Source organism: Vidua chalybeata, chromosome 2 (assembly GCF_026979565.1).
Source record: "Vidua chalybeata isolate OUT-0048 chromosome 2, bVidCha1 merged haplotype, whole genome shotgun sequence".
Lineage (NCBI taxonomy): Eukaryota > Metazoa > Chordata > Aves > Passeriformes > Viduidae > Vidua > Vidua chalybeata.
In genome coordinates, this window is record NC_071531.1 from 92,067,549 (window position 1) to 92,084,822 (window position 17,274).

At 37.8% G+C, this 17,274-nt stretch overlaps 2 protein-coding genes across 7 annotated transcripts in view; one reads left to right on the forward strand and one right to left on the reverse strand.

The window, feature by feature from the left end:
* PAN3 (poly(A) specific ribonuclease subunit PAN3) overlaps window positions 1-12,473 on the forward strand; it is a 78,887-nt gene extending 66,414 nt beyond the window's left edge. For 4 of the 6 annotated variants that reach the window (XM_053936172.1, XM_053936168.1, XM_053936169.1 and 1 more), the window contains 5 exons: window positions 1,702-1,841; window positions 2,608-2,737; window positions 5,589-5,653; window positions 6,362-6,500; window positions 9,526-12,473. In XM_053936172.1, the coding sequence (XP_053792147.1) occupies window positions 1,702-1,841; window positions 2,608-2,737; window positions 5,589-5,653; window positions 6,362-6,500; window positions 9,526-9,666 (615 nt within the window). In that variant the 3' untranslated portion in view covers window positions 9,667-12,473. The other 2 variants (XM_053936171.1, XM_053936170.1) reach the window with 2 other exon arrangements.
* Window positions 12,474-13,881: 1,408 nt separating this feature from the next.
* The window catches only part of FLT1 (fms related receptor tyrosine kinase 1), a 107,732-nt gene continuing 104,339 nt past the window's right edge, over window positions 13,882-17,274 (reverse strand). The window contains exon 30 of the mRNA XM_053936174.1: window positions 13,882-15,794. Coding sequence (XP_053792149.1) covers window positions 15,590-15,794 — 205 coding nt within the window. The 3' untranslated portion in view covers window positions 13,882-15,589. The remainder of the gene's footprint in view (window positions 15,795-17,274) is intronic.

Below are 17,274 nucleotides of genomic sequence, written 5' to 3' on the forward strand. Positions count from 1 at the left end.
CCACTATTTGTTAGTGGAAGCAAGTTCACACTGAAAAGGGGGTTTATTGCTCTGATTAATGTATCTTTACTAGAGAAAAAAGGAATACTAATACTCAGAAATTCTGTGTTGCTTAGGAAATACTCTAGCATATGCCAGTCCCACGTCCTTTTCGACCACTTTGTCCTTATTTGTCTCATTTTCCACATCCTGTTTCTGTCTTCATTAGCTACAAGAATAATAGCTTCTTAACTTCTGATGTATTGTGTATCCATGTTCAAATTGTGCTGCTTAATCATACTTGATATAGGAACAGCAGGGACATTGAGAGACCTGGAAAGGTTTGGTATTTTTCCCTTCCCTCAGCACCTGGGAGATGCGGCTTCAGGGAAGGCTCTGCTCAGCTACTGCAGCCAGAGGCAGCAGGTGTGTTATGCCTCTGGGTGGAAGAGCTGTGAGGAGCTGTGGCATGTTCACCATCACAGCACTTTTCTAAAGCTGCTGAATTCTAACCAGAACTTTTAATGCTGCCAGATTTTTTAGCCTTTCTTACAGAAATGACAGAACGTGGATTCCTGGTATGCCTGCATTCTCTGCTAAATGGCTTGGCCTTGCTCTAGGCTATGGAACTGACATTCTCAATTACTAGTAGCTTTTATGTTTTTACTTTTGTAAAAATATCTTATTTTCTCAAAAAAAACAAAACCAAAAAAAACCAGACCAAAACCTCAGGAAAATTCTAATTTCATATCTATAGCTGACTGTTAAATTCACTCTGAGACATGTCCAGCATGGAAGGCTGCAGGTGTTTTTAAGTTTAGCCAAGTTGTGTGCAGCTGAAAGCTTTCCATGGAAAGAATCAGTTTAACTTTTCCTATGAATGTCATCGTTTGCTACTAAATTAAGCTCTTGCTTTTAGCAGTGGGCTTTAAAATCTTCTACAGCTTTTCAAAATCATTTCTCATGGCTGGCTATTAATACTGGCAGAATTTTCTGTTATGGCAAAGCAGGCTATAATCCAGCATTTGTCTTTTAAGAGCAGTTCTGCTTTTAACAAAAGTGTTGAGTGATGCAAAGATTTCTTCATAACACACGATGCTGTTTGGTTTGGCAGCCATACAGGCCTGTCTAGTTATTTTGCACAGTTCAGATCTCTTCACACTGTCCATCAGATACAAAAATATTTGAGCAATTTGTTAAAATGGTGATATCATGTAGATGAATGTGGTATAGATCCCAGTATAGAATTCACACTGGATGGCTAGACTGAAAAGATACGAATACAGAAAATGCTGGTTTCAGTTTTAACAAATAATCCTTTTATTTCTACATCTCATATTGAGAAGATGTGTTCTGTTTACCACCAACTCCTTGACTTGTCAGGATTGAGCAGGTGGGTGGCTCAGAGAACCTCATTACAGAGCTTCTGCTCAGTACACAGTTCTCTCTGGTACTGTCCTTAAGCTAAAAATAGGTAAATTTTAATAATTCAAAGATAAATATAGTACTTTAAAATTGTTAGGTGTCAGGACAGATTTTCTTCTGTACATTTTAACTACTGTAACTTGAACAATCATATTGAACTATGATTTGAATAGTACTTACTTTAGGTGCTCAAATTCTTCTAAGGTTATTGAACAACTGTCTCTTTAACACCATCTAGTATCATAGGTAGTATTTGTCTATACTAAGAATCTTACCTGTGTGTGTTTTCCCTACTAGCAAGCAGATCTGATCTCCCTGGGGAAAGTTGTGTTGGCTTTGGCTTGCAATTCTTTATCAGGAATTCAGAGAGAGAATTTGCAGAAAGCAATGGAACTGGTGACAATCAACTATTCCTCTGATCTGAAGAATCTGATTTTGTAAGTTTGTTTAATAAATCTTTTAAAGGAAAATGCAGCGCTTTTTATGTATGCAAATGCAAAAGTCAAATGGTATTTTTAAAGGCAAGAAAGATTACAGATAAATCTACTGTTGTTGAGTTGTCTTCATGATCGGTGCACTGTTAAACATTGATATAATTTTTTTTTATATAATGCTGGTAAAGCTCTTTTTAAGATTTAGGAGTGTAAACAAAACAAGCATTTTAGGTTGTCTTCAATACTGGGCTTCATTGCATGTTCTCTGCAATAGCAGTATGCTAGTCTTATCTTACAGTTTCAGAAGGTACTGAGAAATAGCCACACTGACTTTTTGGCTGAAAGGTTGAGTGCTAGCTTTTTCTGGCTGCATATTCTTTTTGTGTTGTTTCAATATAGTCAGCCTTTTTCCCCCTTGCAGCCTGAGTGGGAAAAGTAGAAGTCTCCTTTTCTCCTTTACTCATTTGAAAAACAATTGCATTGCCCTCTGAATCTGCATCCTTCTCTCTTCTTGTATATGTTCTTGCTGTTTGAATGGAGTGAACTGCATAGTTTCGTGGAAGTATACTCCTGTCTTGTATAAATGACTGACTCAATGTATACATGCAAATTAATTGTGTTTTCTTGATGGTATCTTATTCTGAGAAACATAAGAATTGTCAACTTTGTCTATTAAATACAAAAAGTTAAATAGTTATAAAATCATAATGGAATATAATGTTTGGCATTTGCAGAAAGTAATCTTTTGGTGGTTGGGTTATTTTGGCAGGTATTTGCTGACTGACCAAAACAGACTTCGCAGTGTAAACGATATCATGCCTATGATTGGTGCACGATTCTATACTCAGTTGGATGCTGCTCAGATGCGAAATGATGTTATAGAAGAAGACCTAGCAAAGGTAAATCATGTAGTAATTCCTGCAGAAAGATCTGTAGTCAGTATTCCTAGAGCTGTACCTTAAAAGGGAATGTTTTCTACTGGTTTCTGTTTCTGGGTTTTTTTTCCTTCTGTTTGTTTATTAACCTAAGTAATCTGCCTGAAGGCTTGACAACTCTAAGCTCAGGCTTTTGAAAGCTCCAAAGCTTCAAGAATTCCTAGTTCTAAGATGTCCTCAGCTGTGTTTTAATTGAAGTAGCATCTTCATTTCAACCAGTAGTTTTGGGGAAATTGCGTTCTTTGTAGCATGGTTAAAATTACCATTCTGAGTAAAGTATGTCACGTAGATCATGTAATGTGTGCTAAAACCCCATAAATTTTTAGGTTTGGATTTTGGTGTCCCTGGTCTCATATGTTTTCCTTTCTGAATGAATTCTAATTCGTGGAGATACCATGTTCAGCTTTTCTAAGTGTGCACTCTTGCTGTGTGGGGGTCTGTGGTGTTCAGTCAAGGTATCAAGTACCTAGCTATAAAAGAAATATGTACTATGTATCAAGTCAGGGTGTATTTGTTCAACAGGAAGGAGTGTCTGTTAGTCAGAAGCGACTGACAGCATGGTTTCTACCAGGACTGAGATACATTGTGGAATGCTTTCATGGCCCTGAAAATGTGTGGGATAGGGTATTACACAAGGATTTAATCAAGTCCTGTGATTCTACTCCATTATAACCCCTCGTTGAGAACTTTTTAAGAGATAGTAGGCCAGTGTTTGGGATTCTGATGGACTCGGTTCTCTTGATTTCTCCAGTATTGTCCTGTTGGAGAACAGTTTTCTCCTCCTTGATGAAAGATGCTGAAATCTATCAGAAGCAAGGAGCTGTAGAAGAGCCAGGCAGTATCTGTTGTACCTCTAGATGCTGGATGCTCACTTTGTCAGAATCAACTACTAATTCTTCTCCAGAGATGTTTGAGATCATTTGTTGTTAGGGTGGCCTATGTGCCTGCACAAAGCTGAGTAGATGGACTCTTTCCCATAGCAAAGATGGAGACCGCCCTGTGATCAGCATTAAAATTTCTTTATTTTTAGTCACATTGTCTGAGCAGTTGCTTATCGCTGGCAGGTGGGCAGAGGTACTACAAATTCAAGTTGTTGCTTAGCCCCCAGTTTGGCAATAGCTGTTTAACTGACAGTGATAAATACCACTTCTTAATTAGCTGTCACACTGTAACTTGTTCATACTATGAGTTCCCCTCCATTAACATCAGAGATACAATATCCCTTAAGTCTAGTCTGGTACCCTCTGTTCATTTTTGTCCCAAAGCAAATGCTTTAGTGGGAATATTAGAAAAAGACTACCATGTGTGGGTTTTTTTTTTCTCATATTCTCCAGGCATGGAGTTGTCTGTAGCTTGGGGACTTCTGATGCAGGAAGTTGTTTATATGTAGTTAATATCTTTGTAACAATCACTTTTCACACAGCAGTAACCCTATTCTATTCATTTCCTTCTTCACTTTTACATTCATCATATTGATGTAATAGCAGTCCAAGCCTCAGTTTATAAGCCCTGTGGAGAGTATCTCCCTCCTTACAGGCTACTAGGCCTGCTGGGAGGCCTCTTGGAGACTTAGTGCCTGTGTTGTTGCTCAGCTGTGTCACCATTCACTGGGAATCTGCAGGGCAGTGAACTTAACACAGATGTAGTTTTGGCTTTTGAGTATGACCACATGCCAAAAATAAATTTGGTGGTTAGACCAAATAGTAGACCTTGGCTAGCTGGACAGGGTTGGTTTTCCATGTCAGTCTCTTTAAGTGCAGCTACTGTTGTGGTACAAGCTGTTCTCCAGTGTGGTTTTAGACTATTAATAGAACTCTGCAACCCATAGGTTGTCCAAGGTCAGGCTGTTATCACCTTGACCCACTTTATTTACCTAGCTGTGCACAGTAATCTACTCCAGACTAAATTCAGTTGAAATCAATATGATCATGCATGGAATTAGATGCATCTTAGCATGAATAATGTTGTAGACCTGAGCCATTGGAGAATGTCAATAATATTAGAGAGGATCTTTTCCTGACAACTTTGATTTACACTGTGAATTAATTTTTTGTTTACTGTAAGCTAGGATGTTACTGTTTTTACTGCATCCTGAGTGATGTGGAAAAACACGCTAAAGCAACTTTCAGTTGCATGTGTGCTAAGCAACTATAATTTTGATGTTCTGCCTCTGTGTGACCTCATTTGTCATTGCTTTATTTATGTAATTTATGGACTCAGCTCTTTTAAGACTTTGAACTGCTTTGAAATACTTGTTTCAAAACTAGTTTTGCAATCAATTATCATTTGAGCTCAATTATATTGTTGCTAAATATTTACTAATAATGGCCTAGAAAGCATTTCTGAAAAACAGATCTGGTAGATTGTTTCTTCTCCTCTTTACTTGAAATAAGGTGGTGTACTGAATACTTCTGTGTATCTTGGTAACTCTGTGTGCGTGTGTGTATATATAAAAAACCCATATTCTTCTTGTCTAACTTACTGTATTTTAGCATACCTGTATAGACTGGCAGGAGATTAGATTTACATTTCCACAAAGAGATAGATTTCCTGGTCCAGATCCTGCTGGGACAGAGAGGTATCACTAGTTGCTGAATCTTCACATTATAATTTGAAGTGCTGAAATGAACACTGGACTACTGATACATAATACAATGCATTTGATCTCTGTCTGAAAAAACTATACCCTCTTCTTTGAATAAATAAGTCTTTGTAATTCATAGTGGTTCACTGGCATTATTACCATGTATCTTTTGCAAGTAAACATCTAAATTTTGTTTCAGAGACTCTTAATAACCTTTTTCTTGTTTTCTAGGAGGTGCAAAATGGAAGGTTGTTTAGGCTCCTAGCAAAATTGGGAACAATCAATGAGAGGCCAGAGTAAGAAATACTTATTTTTGTGGTTTAGAGTATGTAAAACACAGTTTGCAATGCACTTTCTTCCTTTATAGATTTAAGCTAAATTTTTTCCCCTATATTTGCCCATAGAGAAATGAGTATTTAAGAAGACTTGAGAAAAATCAGATAAGCAGCTCTGACCAAATCTTTAAGTAGACAGGAGAAGGCTACAAGTAGATATGCCGAAGTTGTTTCATTGTATTTAGTGTGGTTTCTCTTGTGAGTGGCAGTAGTTTTGGACAAAATCCATAGCTTGCTTTAACTGAAGCAAAGGATGTAGATACTGGTTTTAAGCTAGTGAGTTTTCACCTTGTTTTTTATTCACAAACTACATCAAAATGAAGTATTCATTGTCTGTTTTCCATCCTTTTGCATAAACTTAGAGTTATGTTTATAATGCAGGTTTCTACATGTGTTTTACATGGTAAACTTGTTGCAGATAATTTTTGCTTTCTTCCATTATTTTTGGTGGCTCTTGGAAGGCATTAGCTTTAGGGGCTCAAGCAGCTGAGAATGTTTTTGTGTATGCTATCTTCTGTTTATGGTGGGGGGGACTAATTTAATTGCAATTCATAGCAGGTAGATTAGCTGTGCGATAAGATTACTCATCTGAGATTGAAGTGTCATATCTGTGGGGTTTGATTTTACTTAACTTACTGAGCTTTAATATGAGAATTTGTTTTTCACTAGGTTTCAGAAGGACCCAACGTGGTCAGAAACTGGAGACAGGTATTTACTAAAGCTCTTTCGAGATCACCTTTTCCATCAGGTGACAGAAGCGGGTACTCCTTGGATTGACCTCAGTCACATTATCTCATGTCTTAACAAGGTACACTGTACTTCAGTTAGCTTTTACACATTTGATTGGGTTAGCTTTCTTTAAAAGAGTATTCCACTGCAAAGCAAGTTGGCACTGGAAGTGCCATTAATTAATGCCATTGGCTTAGCTGCCGGTTATTTTCCCCATTTTGGATTAAAACCATGTATTCACTAAGCTAATATTCCAACATCTATGGATATCTTAAATAAAACTAGTACATGAATATTAAAAATTTGTTAATATAGTGTGCGATACAATATTAACTTTTCATCCTAGAATGCATTGATTACTGTGGATAAGCAATGCTGGTCCCTTTATGCTACTCTGGTCTTTCAACACAGCATAAAGGATCCATAATACTCCTTTAACTGGGGGAGGTTTCTGCTGGTAGTTATCACAAAGGATGGTCATAAGGCAAGATCCATTCCTAAACTGTGCTGACTCGAGTAGGAGACAGGAGGGAAACTGCAACAGAAATTTGTGCAAAATCTTTGCCATGGACGGTGCTGGAAAATTTCTGTGACTTAATATGTTAAGTCCACTTCTGTAATAACTTCCCTAGCCTCTCCAGCCGTTTGTTTTCAAAGGTTGACTTAACAAAGCTATTTGCAGTTTTCTAAGAGCTGCACCTCTAGCAGAATTTTGTCTGAGCACTCTCATGATTAATAGCAGGAGATGTGTGAGAGACCACAAGATCTTCAGTAGATGAAGAACTTGTCTTGCTCCATAAATTAAAAAGTATGTGAGCTGATTATTTTTTTCATTGGTAGATCGGATTTCAACTTATTTTACATTGTTTTGCCAAACTTCAATAATCCATGGGAGACTAAGACGCTGCAACTTTTTTTGTTCTTGCTTTTGTAGCTGCTCGGTAATTTCACTTGCTCTGTAGAGAATGGTGATGCAGACACTGACAATACACAGTTGTAGTGCCCAGTATTTTCTAGGACTAGGACAGTCAACTTTCTCCTCCAAGAAAAGTAGAATATGTTCAGATCCTTTGATGTGTAATAACTATGCAGTTAAATATTTTTCTAAAATTGTCAGGGTTTCTAACCTCCTATTAGACCACTGCTGTGCATTTTTTAACCTCCTTTTTATCTTTCTGGTTGGTGTCTGTAATCACTTTAAAAAGGACATTAAAGGGATTGAGGCTAAATCAAAAAGAAAGCATGTTGACATTCAAGTAGGCATTGAAATGCCATCATGATTTGAAAGCAGTGACTCATACAGTACTGTAGCAAGAGGGGACAGTCCTGAATTCATAGGTCAGGTAAGAGACAATGTCAAAGAATGCCTTGTTCTATAAATGTTCATGGCTTACCTTTTTAAACAGAGGCTCTTCTCTTCTGTGGTTGTGGGCTCAGCACACAAAAAATGTAAGACTTACAGAACTCTGCTTTGGAAATACACTCTAAAAAGCACTTCAGAAACTGTAGAAGTACTAGTAGGAGTTATATGGACTTTACTGGTACTTGCCAAACACATTCCTTTTGAATGAAAGCTATTCTGTTGTTTTAAAAAAAACCAAACCAACAAACTTTCTTTTTCAATGTGGTGTTTTGAGCATCTTTTCAGCTGAGAATATTGATTTATGCATCCACAGGAGGAAAGAAAGCCATAAATATTGATGTTTATAATTAGCAGTGTGGCTTTCTTAATACAGATCTTCCATTAGGAAGACCTTCTATTATTCATTGATTTGTTGTATGATGATAATGGGAATGAACGGTGGACAATATTTCACAAACACCTCAATTGTATTAAGATTTTGTAATGGGTGTTGGAAGACACTGGTGGTTTTATCCTACTCTACAAAATTAGAGGATAATTGGCTTGCTTTTGTCCTTCTGAAACCATTCACAAAGCAGCTTTAAAATGTGGCGGTTCCAACTTTCAAGGTTATACTCAAAACATTACTTTAGAAGAGAAATGCAAGAAAATGCTAACTTGCTGTGTTGCTCCAGACAGCAGCTAGTGGAACATCTCTGTGACGAATTTCATTGTTTTTCTATTCAGTACAATATTATAATACAATAATAGTACAATATTATAACAGTACAATATTACAAACAATTATAAACCTGCTGGGGTTGTATTTCCAAAGAATGGATTGGTAGTGTCATATCTCACTTATCTCTGCCCCACCTTTTGTATTGGAATAAGAAAGACTGTGGTGGAACTATAAACATATTGACTAAAACAAAACTAAAAAAATTCTGCATAATAAGAGATTCTGACAGTTCTCTATTGATGAAGATTTCTTGCACGGTGAGAAGAATATAAGAAACAGTGATGTAATAGGCTTCAGCATGTAAAGCAGGATATTCCTCTGTTAGAAATTAGGATCTAATGGTATATTAAAAAAAAGTGCATATTGAATTTGAGAAGTCAGAACAAGCCATGAGAAGAAATGTGGAACAAATGTTGATCTTCTACCCCAAATTATCCATTTGGTTATGGATTATACCAAAGTAATTTTTTATTTCTCAGGGATTAAATGTACCATACAGCTTAGTTTGTTTCCAGTACTGTCAAAAATGTGAGGTTTGTTTGGGTTTCTACCAGTTTTCAGGCTACCTGGGGCTGATCAATCCATTATCTCATTTCGGTGTGGACAAGAAGTAAATTACTGTCAAATTACCTACCTGACGTTTAGGCTTGTGGATCATATGTGCAAATGTAATGTCAAATTTAGTTTTGTTCTTCAGGAAGTACATGAAAAAATTGCCAGGCTTTCTACACAGGGAAGTATAGCATTACAGGATTACTAGCTTTGTGGAAAGGGAAGGAAGCAATGATAATCTAGTCCTAAGGTCTGGAATGTCCGTCAGGTTAAGACCAAAATGTCTCGATTTTTTGGCAAGGACGTTGTTGTGGTGCAATTCAGATTCTTCCTTTGTGTCCTGTTAGTGGATTTGAACTGCACTATAACAATGTACTTGCCAAGAAATTGATTGCTTTTGTTGTTGGGGAAATGTTTTGCCATTTCTTTCACACTTCTTTTATTTTATCTTTTGCATTCTTGTTACAGTTAGATGCTGGTGTGCCAGAAAAAATAAGCCTCATTTCCAGAGATGAGAAGAGTGTACTTGTGGTAACTTACAGCGATTTAAAACGCTGCTTTGAAAATACTTTTCAAGAACTGATTGCAGCCGCAAATGGTCAGTTGTAGTATTTGCTGAAAGCATGCAGGACATTGCTGAGGAACTTAACCTATAGCAAATTGCACTACAGCTGAATTGTTGTTGTCATCTCATTTCACATTTGGGAAACAAACAGGAGATGAGCAAAGCTGCTTGCACTTCAGTCAGGTACACTGTTACTTGAAGGGAAGAATGTTTCACTTATCCTAGAGCTAAGGCTGCCATTGGAGGCTTTATCTGTGAAGAATTTATTTTAGATTAAGGAACACATCAGGTGCATGATGTTCCTACTTTTATTTTTTCCACTTGTATATGCACTAATTTTAATTTTTTTAAGACTTTTCTGATCTCTGAAGTTTTGCCACATTGTATACTTAAGGGAAACTCTTTGCAAGGACATTTCTGGGATACATTTTTGTCACTGAGGATATAGCAAAATTTATTCATTTTTGATATTATTTGCACCCAGAATAGCATAAAGGACCAGGTAAATAATTTAATAGAAATTGTGTTCTATTAATGACCGTTTAGTTCGTAACCTCTGTAAAAGTGTGTTGTATGCAAGCTCTGTATGCCACCCACTGTTAGTTCAAAGAAATATGAGAAAAAACCAACTTTTTAAAACCAGTCAACTGAAATATTGGTGAATTGACTAAAAAGGAAAGAAAGTCCCCTGTCATTTGATTTAAACTTTGTCTAAGCGAAGTGACGAAAACAGCATAATGGGAAACATCTTTAATTTAAGGAGCATATCAAACTTGCTCTAAACACAACCAGCGCCTTTTAAAAACTGTTTGTACATTTTCCTGGTAGTCAGAAGCATTTACATTTATGCAATTTTTTTAATAGATTTTTTTTTTAAAAGAAATTGTTTAAATGCCTGAAGTTTCAGGAGTGTATTACTTTAGGTTATTTACAGTATGATTTTTGTATAAAGTTCTGTTCTTTGAACCACAGCTTTATTATGGTACGCTACACTGGATACAGATACAAAGACACTGTTAAAAGAAGATTAACTAAACACAGCAGTTGTCTGGCATCAAGAGCTTTTCAAGTTTTACAGCCTGAATCTGGAGGGATAATGATCTGCTGTGCCTTTGCAGTCACTGCTTAGCCCAAAGTAATATTACTTTTACTAATACTCAACACATGAATATTCCTGAAGTAATTCAGTTTCAAAAGTCTGGAATTTTGCTCCTCAATTACCTTTCTAATTTTTGGACATGCAGTTGTCTCCAAACTTGGGTATTCATGGGATTTCTAGTTAAACACCTACACTTTGATACTGAAGACTGCCAAATATGTAGGAATTTCCTTTCTTAAAGCAGTAGTGAAGACTGTATCTATCCTTCCCAGCACTGAATGTTTTAATAGCACTGGGTGCTCACCATGAAGAAAATGTGGAAACTCAAAAGGTCAGGACAGACTCTTAAGCACTTGCAACTGATGTTACTGACATCAATTTTAATGATTCTCAATATTTGTAGTTTTCAGAGAAGTTTTTAATATTTCTCTGTCCACTTTTATAAGCTTTAAAATGATTCTCCGCCTTGAGACTTGCATCAAGAAAAAAGCAACTCTCTTCACATCGAAAGCTTTGAAGACTAGGGACATGCTTTACACATTTTAGAAAATGTGGTTGAATCCACATTAAGTAGCATCAGTTGTTGAGTTTAAAAATCAATTATTGTTGCAATTTTAAAAGGAACATAATGTTTAATATTCAAACGATAACAGTTGCCAGAATGTTCTTTTTAATATAAAAGGAACAGGAACTTCGAAAAGTGAACATGCAGAACAGTCTTTTATCATTAGCTCATGTATTTGAGGAAGAGCAGCTGTCTTTTCTATGTTTTTTGACAAATCATATTGTAATTCTTTTGTACAAAAAAAGAAGTACTTGTATTCTAGAAGAAATATGGAATGCTTAATTTATAAGCGGGCTGAGGTTTTTTCCAGTATTGTTTTCTTTGAAAATGAAAGGGGATCATCTGTTCAGTTGTGGGGTTTGGGAACCTTTGAAAATTTAATTTGTGGACCAATATTTTTTGGAGTGTAAGACGGGGGTAAAATAGGGCTTGAATTCTCATCCTTTTTAGACCAGCACACCCTCTGCAAGACATGTCTAAATTGCAAACCTGTATGTATTTGCATAATGTCAGTTTGCTTCAGCCCCTAGTAACCTCAGGACTTGGTTTAAAAATAAAAAGGTAGACAGCTAATAAGTTTTCATACATAATGTCAGCCAGAAAATATTTGGTGTCAGGTAATACATAAAATTAAAAAGAAGTTGAGCTTTGTTTTCTATTTATTTTATTTGGTCTGTATTTGGGAATGATTTGAACAGTCTGAAGTTCAGCTTGGGTGTTTTTTTGGGGAGAGCCCTTCTACCCCATTTTAATTCCATTTAGAAGGTTGTCCTAAAGTTGTAGTTTCATCCATTCATAGGAAGAACCGTGTAACTGTATTTAAAAGAAGAGTCACCAGGATGTGCCCTCCCAGATGGGAAATTTATTTCTGACCTTCCTATTTTTTACAGCTAAAAGCACAGAAGGGACAACCTTTAAAATCATCTGATGTTGGTAATTTTAATTTTTGTACCTGTTTTAAATTTTGTTTCTGTATTTACTATATTGTAAATATTTTGTTGAGGGTACCTATGTATTTTTGATTTGCCCTTGTTTCAGTAATTCAGGTGTCAACTGCTTCCCCTAAAAAGCACCAGTATGTTAAGTTCTAATGTCATGATCCCAGTATGTGTTACTCATCTTTAATCCTGTTTTCATTGTTCATGTGTACAGCAGTATTTTTAATAAAGAATACCAGAAGTAACGTGGCCTTATTTTGACATTGTGAAGTTCTGAATTTGGATGCAGGGCTTTTCAACTTTGGTGGAGGAATTTTATTTCATTCTGTCTCATATTTCTTTTGTATTCATTCTGTCTGCAATGCAGAGTTTAAACAAATAGGAGTCACAAATTGTGTTTAGTGCTTGCCACTTAAAATGTATCAGATGTCTTAAAACTGAGATATATTGTTCACTAGAATTGTATTAGTGCATATTCCCATAACTCCCAAGTCAAATCCCATCTGCATCAGTTTGATCAGGTCTGCTCTCCTCGACAAGCCCTACTTTTGAAAACTCTGCTCAAGTACCCTTACTTCCATGTTTCTTAAGCTTTTTCTGCTCAGTAACAAAGTGTATTAATTTCTCTGAGAGTTTGCACATGGAGTCACAATAACTTCATTTCACAGAATATTTTTCCGGATTTTTAACCAGCAAAGGTTCAATGTTTTTTTGGTGGGATAAAGTCTCCTGTATCCATCCAATGCTGACCATGCTTATGGAAGATGTAATTTTGTGTAATATATTGTGGATTGTCAATAATCCCTGCAAGTATTTAACATGGAGTCATTATTGCTGAAATTGCAGTGTTTTAGGAATGTTATTATATAAGCTGCATTGTTTGATTGATGCACATATCCAGTCTCCAGTTTCCTCCTTAGTAATGTGCAGCAACAGCTACAGAACTCCTGCAGCAATTGATGATCCCATTGTGTTCTACTTTCCCAGAGAAAGTTTAATCTCCACTTCCTTCCAGCACTTGGAAAGCCCCTCAGATGCCTGAATGCTGTTTAGCAGAGAACACTTGATGGAATATCTCTGTGGAGGCAGCATCCCCAGCTTCGGATGGATGGAGTGGGGATGTGGGGATTCTCTGAAGAAAAGAGTCCCTAAGGTGCCTAAGCTGCTGCCTGCTGTCACAGTAGCTTCAGAACAGGCTTTGGTGGGGACACCTTAGCTCTGTTTGCTGTCCTTTTCTCTGGTGTGCATCTTCTAGCTGCTGAAGAAACCAGGAATGGTGGGGTGGTTGGGTGGACGTTTGTCTCCATGTGCTGTTTTGTCTTCCCCCACCATGAAACCTTGCCTCTCCCAGAGGCTGAGTTGAATTTTTGTCTCTAGACAGCAGTAAGCTCTTCCTAAATATGCTGAACCTAGGGGATGTCACCCACACAGGGAGCAGTGACAGGTGTGTGTCACTGTAGCTGGTTTGTGGTGCAAGAAGTGTGCCTTCTTTCTGTGTGATTATTCCATGTTCTCCTTTGCTTACAAAATCAGCCTGTGGGATGGATGTGTGCCAGATGTTTGTGCTGCCCAGTGTTAACTTGTGTGCCACAGCAGTCATTGACACTGGCAGAACTCTGATTTTTTTTTTTTTTTTCAAAAGCAAACTTTATTATTTGATTTTAGTAGTCAAACACATTATATAAAGACAGAAAATGCAAGACAAAATAGGAATTCTTCACATCTGAAGACACTTGGGGGTTCATACAGAAGTAGTCCAGTTTTCTTAAATATTTATGCACAAAAGCATATTTATATATTTACACTGTGCAAACACGTCCTTTGAGATGCATCATCCTCTAACTATTCTCACTCAGTTCTAGTAACAAAAGAGTACTGAAACTTTTGTCTTGATCAAGGTCAAATGTACTTTACCAACAAGAGACAGTGCAATAGATACCTAAAACTGATGATCTCTTGTGCAGAGATACTTAGCTCAGAAGTAGTAGTACATATTTATTTTGCTTGAATATCAAAGATAGTTTTTATTTGTAAATATGCAAAAGGTCATCTGCCTTAAAGTCTGTTAGTGGGCTCTTTAGCTGAATTCTGAGAGAACAAGAGATCATATAACATGTAGCATTTGAGTTAATACATATTTTAGTGAACTACAAGAAGCTGACATTGGGCTGTAATTAACTTGGCAGATATCAGTGCTACTGTGTTAAATGTCCAACTCCCATTTCAGTACTGCATTCAGAGGTAAAAGGGAATGGGTGCATCCTAATGCTTCTTGAGCAAAGAACACTCATGACCTTTCTGAGATGCTATACAAAAGTCTGCTGCAAATGAATTATACATTTTTATTCCTCTACATACTGGTAACTTAAAATGGAAATTTAGGCGTCTTCATAGAAAAGCCGCCCTAACTTTACGATTGTCTTGTAATTTCTAACTAATGTCTTCAAACTCTGTAGTGATCAATTAAAGTTTGTGCAGTCTAGCCATCCTGTCTTTTCAGACAGATTTCCATAAATAAAATATAATCAGTGTAGTGTTAGAAGGTCCATGAGGTTTTGTGGACAGAGCTTGGCTTTAACCTATCTACCTTGTTGTTTGGTTCCAGTGTGTGCATGTTGGCTTACTGACAAAAGTGCAAAACTTCAGTATTTACTTGATTTCAGCAGGATTGTCCAAACTGAGTTGGTATGTATTCCCTGTTGTTACAGCCCTGGATCTGGTCTTAGCTCTCTATCCTTGCCAGTTGTGTTTAGCAACACATTTTAAATTCTTGCCTTGCAAGGCTCCCTACTGCGTCTGCCATCTGGAGCAGTAAGATGCATATAATGCCCCATCCCCAATTAGCTTATTGAGCTTCCCTAGAGCATCAGCCCTCCCACAAGTTTCACAAAGTAGTTTTTATAAAAAATACAGTTTGTGGTCTGTTTCTAGTTTCTATCTTCTTGAAGGCTCCTTTATTTTCCAGCACAGCACATATCCCAGCCATGAGATGCAAATACCTCAGTGCCTGGTGCAGATTCCCGGCTCTCTAGGGCTCCCAGCTGCCTCTCCCAGTCAGGACAGAAGTGACTGAAGTCTGACTAGAGGCTATAATAATGGCCTTCCAGGTTTTCCTGGATGCAGAAGCACTCAGCATTTTTAGCGAAAGCTATTGGTGTTGAGCATTTGGGAAAGTAAAGGTTTAAGCAATAATATTTTGCTGTATTTTAAATATGTGTGCGGCAGTCTGTAGAAAAGCAGATCACTGGGATTAAGCCAATGATAACTGTTCAAGTTTTATGATAATTAAAATAATTTGGGTCAGAGTTTTTAAACTGACAGTGTTTCATGAGAACCTGCATGTTTAGATCTTGGCCTAGAAGTACTTAAACTGGTGGCTGAGAATAGTGGACAACAGAATTGTAGTCGGGAGGAGGAGAACGGCTGGCAGTCATTTTCTCCAGCATTGCATAACCACAGGTGTGTCTTCGCTTGGAGTCACTGAGCTGGTCACAGCTGAAACTGCAGAAGTTTCTTGGCTTGGTTATTCCAGAAAGCACTGACTCCTTGCTCCTGCTGGCACCTTTAATGCTGTAATAGAACAGTGTGATTGTGAGCTTTCTTAACATGTTTTGTTTTAGTGACTTGAGCAAAGCTAGGTCACAAGTTAATTCTTACATGGTGGCAAGGGCACCGATGCCGATGGACTCGCTCAGTGGGAGTGCAGAACAGAGGAATGAAGGAGCCCTGCTGTGTTCCCTGTAAGTCCCCTTTAAACAGAGGTGCTGGGAGTGAACATCTGGTGAACAGGTGCTGTTAGAAGTGTTCATGCATTGTATCAGTCTTGCTGCTTGAGGGGAGTACTGGGTTGCTCAGCCTAAGCTCTAATTGCTCATTTGTGGCACATGCTGGGGAGTGAAACTTTATTGCAGGTGGAGTAGTGGGGAGTGTCTGGCAGCTCTGCTGGTGTTGAGGCACTGTATCCCCACATCTAATGTTTCTTCATAAGGGAACAGGGGGTTTTGAGCAGGAGTGATGGAAGGTCTCAAACCTTGAGGCGAAAGTAGAAAACTACTAGTGTAGGTGTTCCCAAAGCCTCATGCTGGGATGACCTTCTAATACAAAGGGCTGATGTTTGTGAGGAAGGGCATGAGGTCTGGCTATCTGCTCTTTTTTGTGTCGGAACCCAAGGTGTCCCTCAGACACTCTTGGATGTTCCGGGTCCAGGTCAGAAGCCTCTGAGACCCTGGCAGGCAGCCAGAAACCCCTGTGGTTTTGAATTTGACCCATGGAACAATTTACCAACTTTGCAGGAAGAACAAGAAATCACAAAAGTTTAAATATTATAATAGAAGTAATCACAAAGTAAAAGGTAGGATTTTTGAGTGCTGTACAGGGGAGTTTTAAGCCTTGTACAGAGGGATCTGAGTTTTGTACATGGGGGTCAGAAGTTCTAAGATGGAGGGATTTGGGCGTGCCCTGTCCTCCTTCTTTCTCCTTCCTAACCCCAATGCTCATGGTGATGTTGGCACTCACAGATTAGTTTAGAGTAGAAAGTCCCTGTTCAATATAAGTGGTAGGCATTAGGGAAAAACTATAAACATTTAATACGTAATGTGTGATATTAAAGATGGCACCAGCCCCTTGGGCGGGGGAGACAGAGACGCAGAAGGAGAAAGAGTCAGAGAGAATACCAAGGAGTCTGTTTGCCTTGAAATAACATGTAATAAACTGCCTTGAGACCAGATGACTGAAGACTACTGAGTCTTTCTTTAAAAGCACAGGTTAGAGGAGAGACTTTACCACCACCCGGGGTCACCCCAATCTGGGGGTGACTCCGACATTTTTGGCTTCTTTGTCAGCTGCCATGAACTGATGCTTTGAATTAGAATTTTCCTGTCCCTTAAAAGGACCAGTTACCCTGTAGGCTGCCTTTTATAAGATATGCTTTACTAAGAGGGATTTAATGTCTTCTGGGCAAAACCACTTTTAAAGGCATTGTTTGCCTTACGGTACTTTCTCACCCATATTTAGAGATCACAGTGCTTAAAAGGGCTCTTTCAGTAATGAA